Raw genomic sequence first — 17,229 nt, forward strand, 5'->3', positions numbered from 1 at the left:
AAATTAAGGGTAAGTATGATAGCAGATTCAAATACCCAAAGTTCTTAAACAGTTGACGACCCAAATACATTTCAAAGTTGGTTTAGTTTAAAGCCTTATACCTCAGCTGCATTGTTTGTGGCGTTATTGTGTCAGATAGAGGTTTAGATTAGTCGTGCCTAAACTGGCAAGGACGATGATGTTGTGCTCTACCTGTTAAATAAAGATGAATTGCTATGTAATTTTGTATTTTACTGTGAAACATAGCTTACAATTCAATGTACACAGATTAGCCTTGACCAGAGTTAGCATAAACATCACAATGTAAACATAATCATGGCAAAGTGAAAGCGCTCATAACTCAGAAATATGCGGATCGCTACACATGAAAATTGTGATTTTCACATCTACCGTTTATGGAGATTACCTACATTTATGTTAAGTGAATGATACGGGTGTATACTTGGCATGAAAAAAGTGTATCGCTCATCTACACTCCATAGGCACTGTGATTACACATATTTCAAGCTTCAATTCAATACTTTCAGAAATTCGACAGAAGTTTGCTCTGTAAAATAAGAACAGTTATGCTTCGGTCGTAAAAATGGATATGCTGAGAGCACATAACTGAGCATCATCGGGAATGAAAAGTGTATTACATATCAACAATCCATGGTGATGCATATATACACTCCCAGGTGATGTCCAAACACTTATAAGCAGACTATCGGTAACCGACAAACTATCCAACTGACCGATATAATTCCGTCTAAAACGGCGTTTGCAGCGGATGGGGGTGGGGCAACAAAAACACCACATACAGGTAGTTTTTAATACAAAATAACAAATAGAAATATGATTGCACAACTTGTAACACTAAGTAATGAATCGAAAGATATACATGTCCTATTCTTGTAATATAAAGATTATACAAAATGACCAACAGTGTAGAAATAACAAGACAAATCTCAAAGGAAAACACAATGAATTGACAGTTGTATACATGTATACAGAAAATTTCGTGTTGGATAAATATTATTAGGATTCATAGTTTCAATCCCAAACTCTCTCAATGAATGAATACGCACACATTATTTCAGAGTTAACGTTAACTGTGAACATATCAGCATGAACATGTAAATACTCTAGCTGAACAATATTTTATGGTATTGAAAGATGGATTTTCTATAGATCTAATGTAGTGCATTATGCTTTTCAGGTACGGAAATATATGGTTACATATTTGATACTGAAGGATTTTATTATTACTCCCAAAGATAACCCATTTTCACATATAAGTGTTGCCTAAAGTAGGCTAATATAACTTACAATATAACATAAATACTGAGTTATTTGAACAAAGAATTTTAATTTCGAACTATTACATATTATGTTTTATTTAACAATCTTGGTTTTAATAATCTTGGCATTGACACAATGTAAACTGATTACAAACACCATTTTATTTATTTCAATAGAAAGCAATATTTGTTTTCCAACTTTCAATGCATAGCACAATATATTGTTATTTCCTTATTGAAACAGCCTTGGTAGATATAAACATATTGAAGCTTTACGAGTTCTAACATAAGTACAACTTAAATATCCATCCTGTAATACATATAATATGACCCAACTAAGATATTTCAAGTTTTTGTAATATCATTATTAAACTGTAATAAAAAATGTATGTCGCTGGAGTTTATTTAAACCTGAAATATTTTTAACAAAATATTGTACTGATTATGTGTTTAATTCTGAAAAATAGTGCTTACTGTTAGAAATACTGAAAAATATTTTTTTTAAATCACTAATATTTCAGCATTTTGGTACTGTGTTAATTTGATTGTACTTATTTTTTTTAATTGTCATACATAGAGGAGGCATCTTAAAGAAAGCACCATATGCCAATAACAAGAAATACTATTTCATGAACAAGAGGGCCTGAAAGGCCCAAAGTCGCTCACCTGAGACAACACGATATTATTGGGGCAAATCTTCTGACCAAGTTTCATGAAGGTCGGAAAATAAATGTGGCCTCTATAGTGTAAACAAGGTTTTACTATAGCCATATAAGGAAAAATGCCCCGCCCTTGCAGCCATGTTTTTCAACCAACCGGCATCATTTTAACTCTTCCAAGATATTATCGGGATGAATCTTCTGACCTAGTTTCATGAAGATCAGACAGTAAATGTGGCCTCTAGAGTGTTAACAAGATTTTAATAAAGCCATATAAGGAAAAATGCCCCGTCCCTTGAAAGCCATGTTTTTCAAGCAAACATAATTATTTTCAAACTCATCCAAAATAGCATTGAGACAAATCTTCTGACCAAATTTCATGAAGATTGGATAATAAATGTGGCCTCTAGAGTGTTAAAAAGGTTTTAGTAAAGCCATATATAGCCATATTAGGAAAAATGCCCCGCCCCTGGTGGCCATGTATTTAAAGCAGCCAAAATAATTTTTCGAACTCATCCAAGATATCATTGGGACAAATCTTCTGACCAAGTTTCATGATGATCGGAAAATAAATGTGACCTATGGAGTGCTAACAAAGTTTTACTATAGCCAAATAAGGAAAAATGCCCCGCCCCCAAGGTGGCCATGTTTTTCAACCAACCGACATCATTTTTGAACTTGTCCAAGATATTATTGGGATGAATCTTCTGACCAAGTTTCATGAAGATCGGACTTTAAATGTGGCCTCTAGAGTGTAAACAAGATTTTACATTAGCCATATAAAGCCATGTAAGGAAAAATGCCCCGCCCCTTGGCAGCCATGTTTTTCAAGCAAACATAACCATTTTCGAACTCATGCATGATATCAAATCTTCTGACCACATTTCATGAAGATTGGACAATAAATATGGCCTCTAGAGTGTAAACAAGGTTTAACTATAGCAATATCAGGAAAAATGCCCCGCCCCCTGGCGGCCATGTTTTTAGACCAAAGTGCATCATTTCTGAACTCATCCAATAAATTATTGGGATGAATCTTCTGACCAAGTTTCATGAGGATTGGACAATTAATGTGGCCTCTAGAGTGTTAACAAGATTTTACTATAGCCATATAAGGAAAAATGCCCCGCCCCTTGGCAGCCATGTTTTTCAAGCAAACGTAACCATTTTCTAACTCATCCATGATATCGATAAGACAAATCTTCTGACCATATTTCATGAAGATTGGACAATAAATGTTGCCTCTAGAGTGTTAACAAGGTTTAACTATTGCCATATAAGGAAAAATGCCCCGCCCCCTAGCGGCCATGTTTTTCAACCAAAGTGCATCATTTTTAAACTCGTCCAAGATATTGTTGGGATGAATCTTCTGACCAAGTTTCATGAAGATTGGACAATAAATGTGGCCTCTAGAGTGTTAACAAGATTTTACTATAGCCATATATAGCCATATAAGGAAAAATGCCCCGCCCCTTGGTAGCCATGTTTTTCAAGCAAAGGTTACCATTTCTACACTCATCCAAGATATCAATGGGACAAATCTTCTGACCAAGTTTCATGAAAATCGGAAAATAAATGTGGCCTCTAGAGTGTTAACAAGGTTTTACTATAGCCATATTAGGAAAAATGCCCTGCCCCCTGGCGGCCATGTTTTTCAACCAACAGGCATCATTTTCGAACTCGTCCAAGATATTATTGGGGTGAATCTTCTGACCAAGTTTCATGAAGATCAGACAATAAATGTAGCCTCTAGAGTGTTAACAAGATTTTACTATAGCCATATATAGCCATATTAGGAAAAATGCCCCCCCACTTGGCAGCCATGTTTTTCAAGCAAACGTTACCATTTTCGAACTCATCCAAGAGATAATTGAGACCAATCTTCTGACCAAATTTCATGAAGATTGGACAATATATGTGGCGAGTTAACAAGGCAAATGTTGATGGCGCATCACGCAAGACGGACAAAAAGCGATCACAAAAGCTCACCATGAGCACATTGTGCTCAGGTGAGCTAAAAAGGGTCTCTAGACCAGACAAAATTTAACGTTCCATAAAATATGTGAGTGTTATGACTGTATTAATCATCACATATTTCAAGGTGTTCAACATCAATATATTTTACAGTTTTATCCCATGGATACAAGTTTACATGACGAAGAGGATTTCAGAAAAGACATCATTTTGTGCTTAACAATGGGAAAGTTTACATCACATATTCACAGTCACTCTATTTTATACTATGAGGAAAAGTATAACATTAACACATTTGAGAAACACTCTTTAATTTACTAAATAACAAATACTTATATTACATATTGCGCTATATTTAACAAAATTATATATTTTATAGCATTTAAAAAAAACCTGATTCTAGCTTGTGGCCAGTTTTAACTGCTATGGGATAATATAAACAAAAGTTAGATACCAAATATATCATGTGTGGGTCTTATACACCAAATATTCATACTGAAATCTATGTTATACTATCAGGTGATATTATAACCATATCACATTTAAGCACCTCTGTATCAGTTACTAGACTGAAAATATCTATAATAAACACTGCACTATATTTTATAATATCGCTCACCTCAAAGTTGTTTAGTTTTTATTTAACATCTATGTACATATTGTGACAGTTGTTCACTTAATTGTTTTTCATGAAAACAGTGAGACACCAAAGTCCAAATATATATCTTATGAGCCATATAGTATGAAAAAAAAACATTTACCAGACATTTTTGCAATACAGAGACATCATTTAATAATCTTAGTAGAGGACCTCTTTAAAGAGTTACATAATATCAAAAACAAAGGGGCTAAATGCACAACTGGAAAAAAAGGCTCAAACACATGTTTGAACAAACCCTGTGTATTGCACTGCTGAGCTCAAATATGTCTTAATAAGTAAGTTTAAAGCTAGAATTAATATGTATATATACATTTATGAAGACGTGTGAGTGTTGGACTGAGTATCACGTTCTTTCATTCTGTAAATGCTGTATGACTGAAGTCAATGACAACTGAGCCAAGGGTGAACTTGGCCCCAAAGTGTCCTTTCCAGAACTGCATGTCCTTCCCCTTGTGAAAGAAGCCAATGTACCGCACACCTGCTGGGTAGTCTTTAAACACGTGCTCAGCCTAAAAAAAACAACAATAGGAAAATTGATGATACAATATGTAATAGAAAGGACAGAGATTGTGTAGAATTCCCCATACGTCAGCTTACTACTTTCTACTAATATTTTTGGCACATATAAAACTGGGACCACTCGTTCATATTAATCTCATACCAATTGCAGTGGTCGAAGATGCCTATATAAACACAAAGGACAATAACAATAATTTATTGTGAAGCCACATTCCTCTTTTGTCTCAGAATTTCCCTCGTGTTGAAATTAATGCTACAAAATACCAAAGAGGAAAAGTGTACATGCTTATTTATATAAATGTAAAGTTTCATCACACTATCACCTTTACTTCAGGATTCAGCATAACATAAGTTAAACAAGAGCGACGCCTTGCGGGTGCAGACCGCTCATCTATTTTCTTTTTAAAGGTGAAGGGACTCTCATTTTCAATCACAAAGGAGGGAGGGGTGGAGTGAAGAGGGGTGTATAGTGTGGGGGTGTGGACATTTATTACATTATCTTCCAAAAATGCGAAAAAAATGAAAAAAAATAAAAATTCGGGGGGAGGGGTGGGGGTGGGGGGGTGGGGTGGGGATTCTTGGGTGCGATGGTTGGACGGTATTTCAAACATAAAATAATAAAAATAAATATTTGTGTTTTTTAACCGTTTAAAAAAAAACAACAATTGGGGGGTTAGATGGGGGGGGGGGTATAGTGTGAGGGTGTGGTGGTAATTTGTGAGATGATCTTAAAAAAAAAAAAAAAAAAAAAAACAAGGGCTGTTTGTAAAACATGCATGCCCCCCATATGGGCTCTAAGTTGTAGTGACAGCCATTTTGTAAATATGTTTTTTGTCACTGTGACCTTGACCTTTGACCTAGTGACCTGAAAATCAATAGGGGTCATCTGCGAGTCATGATCAATGTACCTATGAAGTTTCATGATCCTAGCCATAAGCTTTCCTGAGTTATCATCAGGAAACCATTTTACTATTTCGGGTCACTGTGACCTTGACCTTTGACCTTGTGACCTGAAAATCAATAGCGGTCATCTGCCAGTCATGATCAATGTACCTATCAAGTTTCATGATCCTAGGCATAAGCTTTCTTGAGTTATCATCCGGAAACCATTTTACTATTTTGGGTCACCGTGACCTTGACCTTTGACCTAGTGACCTGAAAATCAATAGGGGTCATCTGCTAGTCATGATCAATCTACCTATCAAGTTTCATGATCCTAGGCATAAGGGTTCTTGAATTATCATCCGGAAACCATTTTACTATTTCGGGTCACCGTGACCTTGACCTTTGACCTAGTGACCTGAAAATCAATAGGGGTCATCTGCTAGTCATGATCAATCTACCTATGAAGTTTCATGATCCTAGGCATAAGCATTCTTGAATTATCATCCGGAAACCATTTTACTATTTCGGGTCACAGTGACCTTGACCTTTGACCTAGTGACCTCAAAATCAATAGGGGTCATCTGTGAGTCATGATCAATGTACCTATGAAGTTTCATGATCCTAGGCCTAAGCGTTCTTGAGTTATCGTCTGACAACCACCTGGTGGACGGACCGACCGACAGACAGACCGACATGAGCAAAGCAATATACCCCCTCTTCTTCGAAGGGGGTCATAAAAAAAATTTAGGGGGGGGGATTCGGGTGGGGGGAGGGGGGTGGGGTGGATTCTTGGGTGCGATGGTTGGACGGTATTTCAAACATAAAATAATAAAAATAAATAGTTGTGTTTTTTTACCGTTTAAAAAAAAAAAATTGGGGGGGGTGGGGAAGGAGTATAGTGTGAGGGTGTGGTGGTCATTTGTGAGATGATCTTTAAAAAAAAAACAAAAAAAAATAGGGGGGGGATTCGGGGGGGGGGGGGGGGGAGGGGGGGCACGGGGGATGGTTTGGGTGGAGTCTATTGTGGTATGTCAGGCAAGAGTAGTTTTGTCAAAGTATCAATCAAATCTAATCATAAATAAAGAAGTTATGGCAATTTTAGCAAAATTTAATAATTTGACCTTGAGAGTCAAGGTCATTCAAAGGTCAAGGTAAAATTCAACTTGCCAGGTACAGTAACCTCATGATAGCATGAAAGTATTTGAAGTTTGAAAGCAATAGCCTTGATACTTAAGGAGTAAAGTGGATCGAAACACAAAATTTAACCATATATTCAAAGTTACTAAGTCAAAAATGGGCCATAATTCTGTAAAAATGACATCCAGAGTTATGCAACTTGTCCTTTTACTGTACCCTTATGATAGTTTGCGAGTATTCCAAGTATGAAAGCAATATCTATGATACTTTAGGGGTAAAGTGGACCAAAACACAAAACTTAACCAAATTTTCAATTTTCTAAGTATAAAGGGCCCATAATTCCTTCCAAATGCCAGTCAGAGTTACATAACTTTGCCTGCACAGTCCCCTTATGATAGTTAATAATTGTTGCAAGTATGAAAGCAATAGCTTTGATACTGTAGGAATAAAGTGGACCTAAACACAAAACTTAACCAAATTTTCAATTTTCTAAGTATAAAAAGGGCACATAATTCTGTCAAAATGCCAGTCAGAGTTACATTACTTTGCATGCACAGTCCCCTTATGATAGTTAGTAAGTGTTGCAAGTATGAAAGCAATAGCTTTGATACTTAAGGAATAAAATTGACCTAAACACAAAACTTAACCAAAATTTTCAATTTTCTAAGTATAAAAAGGGCACATAATTATGTCAAGATGCACGCCAGAGTTATCTAACTTTGCCTGCCCAGTCCCCTAATGATAGTAAGTAAGTGTACCAAGTTTGAATGCAATAGCATTGATACTTTCTGAAAAAAGTGGACCTAAACGCAAAACTTCACCAAAATTTTTAATTTTCTAAGTATAAAAAGGGCACATAATTCAGTCAAAATGCACGCCAGAGTTATCTAACTTTGTCTGCCCAGTCCCCTCATGATAGTAAGTGTACCAAGTTTGAATGCAATAGCATTGGTACTTTCTGAGAAAAGTGGACCTAAACGCAAAACTTAACCGGACGCCAACGCCGACGCCAAGGTGATGACAATAGCTCATAATTTTTTTTCAATAAATAGATGAGCTAAAAATGTCATAACAATTCAAATTAGCTTTTCTAAATGGTGACCATAACAGTAAGCATTCATACTCAAATTTACACAGGATATCTTTGTGACAAATGATCTGATAAAATGTAATGTTGTTTGGGTAAAACAAGTGTTTTCATTGTTTTTGTTTTTAACTTGACCAAGTGGCCCTGTTTGCAACCCTAGGTGATAGTTTCGAAATCATTGTTTTACATTGGGAGAAATGTTCTAACAAAGAAAGGATGTAAATGTAAAAGTACTTTATCCTGACTACATTTCATGTTAATTAAATATGTGCTGTTCACAAACCTTATCTAAAGCCATATTATGAAAATGGTCACTTACATTCAATGATCACAAGCTTTTCCTAAAGTCATTTTACTTGTAAAAGACAATAAACCCGTCCTTCTTGTAAACTTCCTGTTTTTTTAAACGTATAAGCCGATTTTATTGCAAATTTGGCAAAATATATAATGATGGTTAGATAGATGTACACAAAATCAGGTAAAAGGGTATCAAACCTCTATTTAAACCCATTAAACAACAGTGATGAGTTTCTGCAACTTACTTTGAACCAGTCTCGACCTGCTGAAAGAATTTCTTTGGCAACATATAAGCAGTTTTCTGATATTCTCTGCTTCCAAAACAACTCCTTCTTATTGTCTTTAAGCAATGCTACTTTCAGAACATATTTGGCTGCGCAATCAAACCTTGCTGCATACCTAGAAATAGGAAGTACATGAGTTTACCAAATTGCATGTAAAAACTTGTTACAGGTTAATTCATAGGATTAATTAAACATACAACAAGAAACAAATGTGGAGACAGTCTCAAATTCTAATTTTTTAATACACATTGTGAGTTAACAAACATTCCCTATGTCCTGGACCGTCCAGGATTGTCCGAAAAACAAATGCCCCTCATGCAGTCCTCGAATAAGATATAATATCTTAACATTCGGTGTATACAAAGCCTTTTATGCACAGCACAATCTCAATAATCAATCAAAGGCAGTTGATAAAATCATCCTTTTACGCATTTAATTATCCTAGACTTCTAAAATCTGCATGCTGTTGCGAATAGCAAGTGTTTGTTCTGTTGACAAAAGTTTTTGAAGTCACAGCCAAATTAGGGCTAGATAATGTAGCTTTGAATGTGAGTAACACTAGTGTCAAGTAGTTGTTGAAAAACCCTTCATAAATATACATTGCTTCATCAAAGCAAGTTCAAAACACATTTATAAGTAAAGTTCTCTGAGAAATTAACAGCGTATAAAAAATATCAGTTAACCAATGTCAGTCAAAAAATTATGTTTAATTGTCAAAGAATGATATTGAAATTGCAAGCACCTCATGCTAGTAGTATAGCAAAATACCGGTACTAGCTACATACATGTATGATGTTTGACAGAAATGATCACAGTAGTTCTACACCTTTTTCAGTGCTATAAAACTGAAACAAGATGCCCTTAATTATCCAAGAGCGCTCACCTAAGTTCAAGGTACAACAATGGTTGACATCTTGCCCGTGGTTTTTAACACATACAACCCATATAAAAACAAGGCATTTATACTCTCAAGATAACTCTAACCATTTTCAAACACAATTCGGGGCTTATGAGGGCTTATAGGGTGGTTCTATGTTTTTTGTAAGATTTTACCTGGTGACCTAGTTTTTGGATGCACATGATCCAGTTTGGAACTTAGCCTAGATGTTGTTAAGATAAAAAAAAAAAAAAAAATTGAGTTATAAAAATGTGGCTTCTAAAATGGTATCAATGGGACCAATGTTCTGACCAAGTTTCATGAAGATCGGACAATAAATGTGGCCTCTAGAGTGTTCACAAGGCAAAATGTTGACGCCGCAAGACGGACGACGCATGGCGGACAAAAGGCGATCACAAAAGCTCTAAAAATGCAATCCTAGCTTAGGCTTGAGTGAAATGTACCTAAACACAGTATGTCAATGCAACACCTCCATCCGGATTCAAGTTATTGCATGGAAACATTTTTTAATAATTTATGTAATGTTCGACCTTGACCCAACTGTTTTTGTGAGAGGTCAGTACATCAAGCTTACCACTCTGATACTCGAATGCTGGGCCTCACAGCGTCAAGGACATGTTCACTGCAGCCTACTTCAAGTAAATCTATAATCTGGTATTTATGGCAGCACCCATATGAGGTGGCCCAGCACCCAACTGGACCATCTGAAATACAAATGAGCCGCTTTCTGGGAAAACAGGGTTTAATGCATAAGCGGAAAGTGTTGTCTCAGATTAGCATGTGAAGTTTGCACAGGTTTCTCATGTCAGACACTTTTTAAACACAGCGAGGCTCAAATGCATAGTTTGAATTCTGTTTATGAACTTGTTTTCTTTTGTGTTCTCATTTAATCCATATCCAAATTGACTAGTAATTAAGTAGTTTGTAATACATGAACAATACAGCAATTGGGATTACCTATGTAAGGTTATATTAAAATCCAACTAGGAATAACATAAAAGGCTTTTATATTGATTTTAACCATGACAGTTGATGGACAAAGTTTCAGGCCTTTTGCAGCAGATAAAAAGATTAACCTAATATTTTTTTTTTCTTTTTACACATAATTGTTTTCTTGACCTCTCTTGGACAAGTACATGTATTGGTCATGTATGGTATACATACTGTTGTCTTGGAGCATAAATAATCTTGAAGTCCTCGAAAAAAATGAAGGCAAAGAGAAATTAATGGAACACATTTAAATACATACATCTTCACATTTATGTGTGGCGTAAAATGTGACTGACATACATAGGTCATTTATGGTAGAAAAACTGGTGCTATGGTCTGACCTGAAATGGTTCTTAATACCATGAAAGTGGCACTGTTTTGCATTTAATTTTTTTCTTAAAACCGAATACATGGTAAACAAACGTGTTAAACACTGTGTGTGTGAGGTTGCTAAGAAAAAGGCAAAGGCTAAAGTTCACAAACAGTTTGTAAAATTGAAACAATTTAAACAATAAAAAAGAAAAGAATTAATGATTTCACAAGCTTTTTGTTTTATTCTTTATTGTGAGAATATAATTTTTGTTTTCATTTATCCAAAAGACCACATGAATTTTACCAAAATGACCACATGTTTCAGAAGCTTTTTCTTCAGTTTTCAATGTTTATAAAGTTCTTGACACCATTGACAAGAAATATGTTTTGTAATAGAAACATCCAATGAAATTCCTTACTTTCTTACAATAACAAAGTATGCGTATGAATTTGCAAAATTTAAAAGCCCATAAACACTCAAAGTCAACAAATATTTCGTACAATATTTTGAAAAATAAAGTTAACACATACAAAATCAATATTCCATACAGCAATAGCTAAAATTTAAACATTAGATGTGTTCTGGTAATATAGATTTAACACGATAAAAAATGCTTGTATGTATTTTTTTGTGTCACAATATATTCCATGTGAATTTCCGGTTACAATATCCGAACATTTATGAGTGAACACAAGATCGGCTTCGGCCAGCTTCCGATGCACGATGTAGTTCTCATGAATACGTCATTCTTCAGACGCTGCCCAAAGCCAGTCTCACTTTAGCTAGTAAATGTTTGGATATTGTTGCGCGAAATTAAAATGGAATATATTGTCACACACAAAATAAAAACAAGCATTTTTTATCTCGTTAAATCTATGTTACCATACAACATCTAGCTTTGAAATTTTGGCTATAGCTATAAGGAACACTGATTTTTTATGGGCTAACTTTATTTTGCAAAATTTTGTTGGTTTTGAGTATTTATGTAACTTTAAATAGAAAAAAAATCAAACCTGTGCGAGTAAATTGGGACAATGGATGAGAGCCTATAGGTTCTTTTTCTACCTGCCAACCATCTCCCCCTGACTTTGTCACCTTCCAGTGCTTCATATCTGAAAAATAGACTTCATTATTTGTTTCTTGCTCAGGTACATGTACACAAAGGCATAGTTGTTTAAGAAACATCAACAGTCATTCTTAAATTAATTGATAAAGCTATTGAAGCCTTAAACTGTTTCATGCATACTAAAAATTGTTTTTTAGAAAATTCTGTTAATGTCTAAGCAGTGCTTTGATGCTCAGTATTTTACATTTTGATTTCATTTCATGAGTGAATATCAAATGTGATGTAATGCAAAGGTAGCCTTGAAATAGTGGTTATTATGTCCAAAATAAATTTTACATAAATGTTAACATAATAATTCCTTTTCAGGAAAAAAACCCAGAAATGTGTCACAGACACTGATAACATATACAACACATGTTACACTATTGTTTGGACACAGACAAATCCAATACATACACTTACAATGTATGTGGACAAAAAGACAATTACTTTCATATTGTAGTCATAACACTGTAAAGTATAAGCAAGATTACCCCAGTTGTTAAATTGTAGTAAAACAAATAATATGGGAACTATATATTCTATTGTCGAAAAAATATAGACAGATGGTCATAATTCTGCTCAACTTGTTGCAGCCAGAATTCCTTTCTTTCAGCTCAACTAAACATTAAGGTCAATCAACTGTGAAATGTTGAGTGAGATCAACCAATAATTAAAGAGGAGTTAAAAACACAAGCTTCAGGATATACCTACATGTGCAAACAGTTGGACATAATGTTGGAATATTAAGACATAGTTTGCGTGGGGGCAAATTTGAAACAATGATCTATAACTTTTTATTTTCTATAGCATTTCTGACCAAAAAGAATTAACACTGACCATTCCACACTAACTAGACTAGGGAAACACAGAAAAATCCCAGTAATTACCTTGTGATGCATCACAGTTTTTTATCAAGTTCCTCTCGTATGGTCTCTTTATATACAGCCTTCGGAGATCTTCTTCTTCACTCAAGGAATGTAATAGATTCTTTGAAAACTTAAAGTCCCGTACACATTTCTGTAGCCAAAAACCCCTCATGTCAAGAAGAGCTGCAAATCTCTTACAGACCTTGAAACATGATTTCAGGTCAGTGAGCGGAAGTCGAAGAAAAACTTCCAGTATAATGTCATCTGGAATTTCGTCAAAAGCAGCGTATGCACCATCAACAGTGTCTGAAGCTACATCACTTGAATGCAAATTCTTGTTTCGTGATTTAGCCTGGACTCCTCCCATTCTGACCTTAAGAGTGTGAATGGATTGAGTGCTTTTCTGTCGTATTTTAAATACCTGCAATGTTAAAGGAAACTAAAAGCAATAAGAAGGTCACACAAAGAAACATTTTAAAAAATGATTCACTCTTTTATACTAACTTTCCTTAATTAATTAATCCAATGTGACGTATTTTGTAAAATATTAAACGAAAATTCTAGCTATACAAGGCTCTGGTTGATAATATTGAGCTACATTTTATATGGGAAATATTGTATCACTCCTTAAAATTCAAAATGGGAAATTATCATTCTTAACAAATATTGAATTACCGGTAACCAAATTATGGTTCCAACTTTTTAAGCACCAAATAGGCATGTTAACAATAGTATTTATTGGGCATGAACAAATTAAATTGTGAGTCATGAATCCTCTAATTTGCAATTATTTTCTCCTCATCATTAGTGTGATATATTCCAAGAGGTATGTTCTTTTAAAATGAGTTGTTCAAGTAATACTGCATTTTATTCATCTATAAAAAAATAGCAACTAAAAACAAGTTTGGTATGTCTGTATTTACAACACAAACACATGAAAGTAACAAAAAAGAAGGGGCATATTTTAAAAGGGTGCAGCATAAAAATGGAAAGGGTGAAGAAGTCTGACCTTGACCTTTGAGGAATGCAGACAAGTTTTACACACAATGTGTCTTATTCAAGATTGAATTTTTGACAAGTGAATTCAAATCCATCAATAAATATGGCAAAGCTATGTCAGAGACAGGAATGTTCATGTTGTTTTATGGCCAAATTTGACATTTGACCTCTACATGCAAGCTTGAACTTTGGATGGGGGACTTTTGTTACACACAACCTGTCGTCTTATAATGCTTTACTTTAGGTAAGCCAGGTTATATCAAAAGTCCTCAATAAAAGGCAAAGTTATGGCTGAGACAGATATATTCCAGCTGTATTATAGACAATGCCACCTTAAACCACTAAGCTTTAGCTTGACCTTCAATGTAGGAAAACAGGTGATACACACATCGTCTCATGATGGAAGAAAGAGGATTTTTCTAATATTTAACCTGATGACCTGGTTTTTAAACGCACATGACCTAGATTCACACTCTGCCCCTTATAATACTGATAATATAAACATTCTGACAAAAAATGAAGATTTAATTATTATAATTGTAAAAAGTTTTTTCTAAGACTTGAAATCGTTACCTTATGTTTGGATGCATGTGACTTGAGTTAGATATAATTCAAATAAACATTCTGAGATTTTTTTGAAGATCGAGTCATACATGTGGCCTCCTGAGTGGTAACAAGGTCTTTCTAAGATTTGACCAGGTGACCAAGTTTTTGGAAGCACCTTACCCCAGATAAACTTGACCTAGATATTGTCCAGATAAACATTCTGACCATGTTTCATCAAGATTTGAAGAAAACTGTGGCCTCTAATAAATTTATTTTTAAGAAATCAAAAGTGGTGACCCATTATTTTATTGTCCACAAAAATTAATGTACCAAATAATCCAATTAGTTTAATTTGTTCGTAATATTAATTGAGAAAAAACCATTAAACACAATTTTAATTCAACAATCAGTGCTTTTCAGCTTACAAAATCAAATGTTTACATCATGGTTGTTCCAATATTTTATCATTCTTCTATGATATGTATCTGGCAAGAGTATACCAGTTTATACACATGAATTTACTTATTATCCCACCGCTTTTTGAAAAGCGTAGGGATATTGTGGTTATCTCTGCCGTCTGTCCATCCGTCCGTCCTGGCCACTATCTCCTCCTACACTATAAGCACTAGAACCTTGAAACTTGCACACATGGTAGCTATGAGCATATGTGTGACCCTGCACTGGAATTTTGATCTGACCCCTGGGTCAAAAGTTATGGGGGTTGGAATGGGGCCAGGTCAGAGATTTTCACTCATTTTTTTTATGTTTTCTTACATTATGGTCTATGTGGGTGGGGGCGCCCTTGGGTTGGTAATGCGGCCATACGTAGTTGAGATTGACCGTATTGTCATAAGAGATGTTCAGTATCAATTTGAAGTAAATCGGTGTAGAAATGAAGAAGTTATAGAAAAAGGCAATTTTGGGTGGGCGTGGTCTATGTGGGCGGGGGTGCCCCAGGGTTGGTAATGGGGCCATACATACTTGAGATTGACTGTATTGTCATAAGAGATGTTCAGTATCAATTTGAAGTAAATCGGTGTAGAAATGAAGAAGTTATAGTAAAAGGCAATTTTGGGTGGGCGTGGTCTATGTGGGCGGGGTGCCCCAGGGTTGGTAATGGGGCCATGCATACTTGAGATTGACCATATTGTCATAAGAGATGTTCAGTATCAATTTGAAGTAAATTGGTGTAGAAATGAAGAAGTTAATGTTAAACTAGAAATGGCGCGGCAGAGGCTGACGCGTATCCCCATGCCACATGTTTGACCCAGGGGTGCCTCAGGGTTGGTAATGGGGCCATGCATAGTTGAGATTGACCGTTTGTCATAAGAGAAGTTCAGTATCAATTTGAAGTGAATCGGTGTAGAAATGCAGAAATTACAGTAAAAGGCAATTTTGGGTGGGTGTGATTTATGTGGGCGGGGCGCCCCAGGGTTGGTAATGGGGCCATGCATAGTTGAGATTGACCGTATTGTCATAAGAGAGGTTCAGTACCAATTTGAAGTGAATCAGTGTAAAAATGAAGTAATTATAGTAAAAGGCAATTTTGGGTAGGAGTGGTCTATGTGGGCGGGGCACCCCAGGGTTGGTAATGGGGCCATGCATAGTTGAGATTGACCGTATTGTCATAAGACAGGTTCAGTAACAATTTGAAGTATATCGGAGTAGAAATGAAGAAGTGAATGTAAAATAACCTAAAAAAATGAGTGAAAATCTCTGACCCGGGCCCCACCCCAACCCCCATGACTTTTGAGCCAGGGGTCAGATCAAAATTCCAAATAGTGCAGGGTCGCACAAATGCTCATAGCTACCATGTGTGTAAGTTTTATGGTTCTAGTGCTTATAGTGTAGGAGGAGATAGTGGCCAGGATGGACGGACGGACGGACAGACTGCGGAGATAACCACAATATCCCCACGCTTTTCAAAAAGCGTGGGGATAACTACTTGTTACTGTCGCTTAATCCTTTTACTTTTTTTAGAAGTCTCTCGTGTGGTAAACTGTCGAAAGCCTTGCTAAAGTCTAAAAATATTATTTCAACGTGGTCCATGTCTAGGAAATCCATCCAGATTTCCAACACAGCAAGCAGTTGTATCAATAGATTATGGGTAGTCATAATAATTATGCTAAACAATGTAAAGTGAAATTATTTTCTCAATAATTTTGCAAACAGTAGAAGTTAAACATATTGGACGACAATTTCCTGGTTCACATTTGTCATCTTTGTTAAAGATACAAAATACATTCCCGGTAGCTAATTTCCACTTACTTCGCAATAAATCAGTAGAAATCGATTTCTGAAATAGTTCACAGAGGGGTGTACCACAGGTGTTGGGCGTGTGGCTTACTTTCTAAAGTCCCACTACACATGGCTTCAAGAATAAAGGGCGACAGTCAAGAGGACCACAGGCTTTCAAAGCCTTTAAGAAGCTCAAATGATTGAGCAACTAATCCTGTGAAATAATAATGTCTGAAAAAAAATGGTTGGGTCCAATTTCTGGAAAGTGTGTAATTAAGAATTATCTTCCTGCGTAATAATGAGGTTTCATTTCTCAGAATATGGCACTTATATAACATTCAAACTACTTGTTAGATGAAAGTATTATTAAGTTTACCTGTTTGTGATTGTATATATCTCGAATACTATTACTTTTCAAACGTTAAACAAACGTTCTAAAAAAGTGACTGTCAATGGAAGTTCGGCGACCAAACATCAACAATAAAGGT

At 35.5% G+C, this 17,229-nt stretch overlaps 2 protein-coding genes across 4 annotated transcripts in view; one reads left to right on the forward strand and one right to left on the reverse strand.

Annotated features, from left to right (window-relative positions):
• The window catches only part of LOC127836481 (protein farnesyltransferase subunit beta-like), an 80,269-nt gene that overhangs the window by 41,570 nt on the left and 21,470 nt on the right, over positions 1-17,229 (forward strand). The gene's annotated exons all lie outside the window — the stretch shown is intronic.
• Positions 798-17,227, reverse strand: LOC127836483 (F-box only protein 6-like). 2 transcript variants are annotated; one of them, XM_052363141.1, is made up of 6 exons: positions 17,118-17,227; positions 12,980-13,379; positions 11,998-12,096; positions 10,256-10,385; positions 8,745-8,898; positions 798-5,083 (listed from the first exon to the last, which is right to left on the reverse strand). In XM_052363141.1, exons 2-6 carry the CDS (start codon positions 13,323-13,325, stop codon positions 4,928-4,930), a joined length of 885 nt encoding a protein of 294 aa, XP_052219101.1. In that variant the 5' UTR covers positions 13,326-13,379; positions 17,118-17,227; the 3' UTR covers positions 798-4,927. The 2 variants fall into 2 exon arrangements, with proteins under 2 accessions (XP_052219101.1, XP_052219099.1); XM_052363139.1 differs by lacking the exon at positions 17,118-17,227 and adding an exon at positions 16,772-17,036.

This window comes from Dreissena polymorpha, chromosome 6 (assembly GCF_020536995.1).
Source record: "Dreissena polymorpha isolate Duluth1 chromosome 6, UMN_Dpol_1.0, whole genome shotgun sequence".
Taxonomy (NCBI): domain Eukaryota; kingdom Metazoa; phylum Mollusca; class Bivalvia; order Myida; family Dreissenidae; genus Dreissena; species Dreissena polymorpha.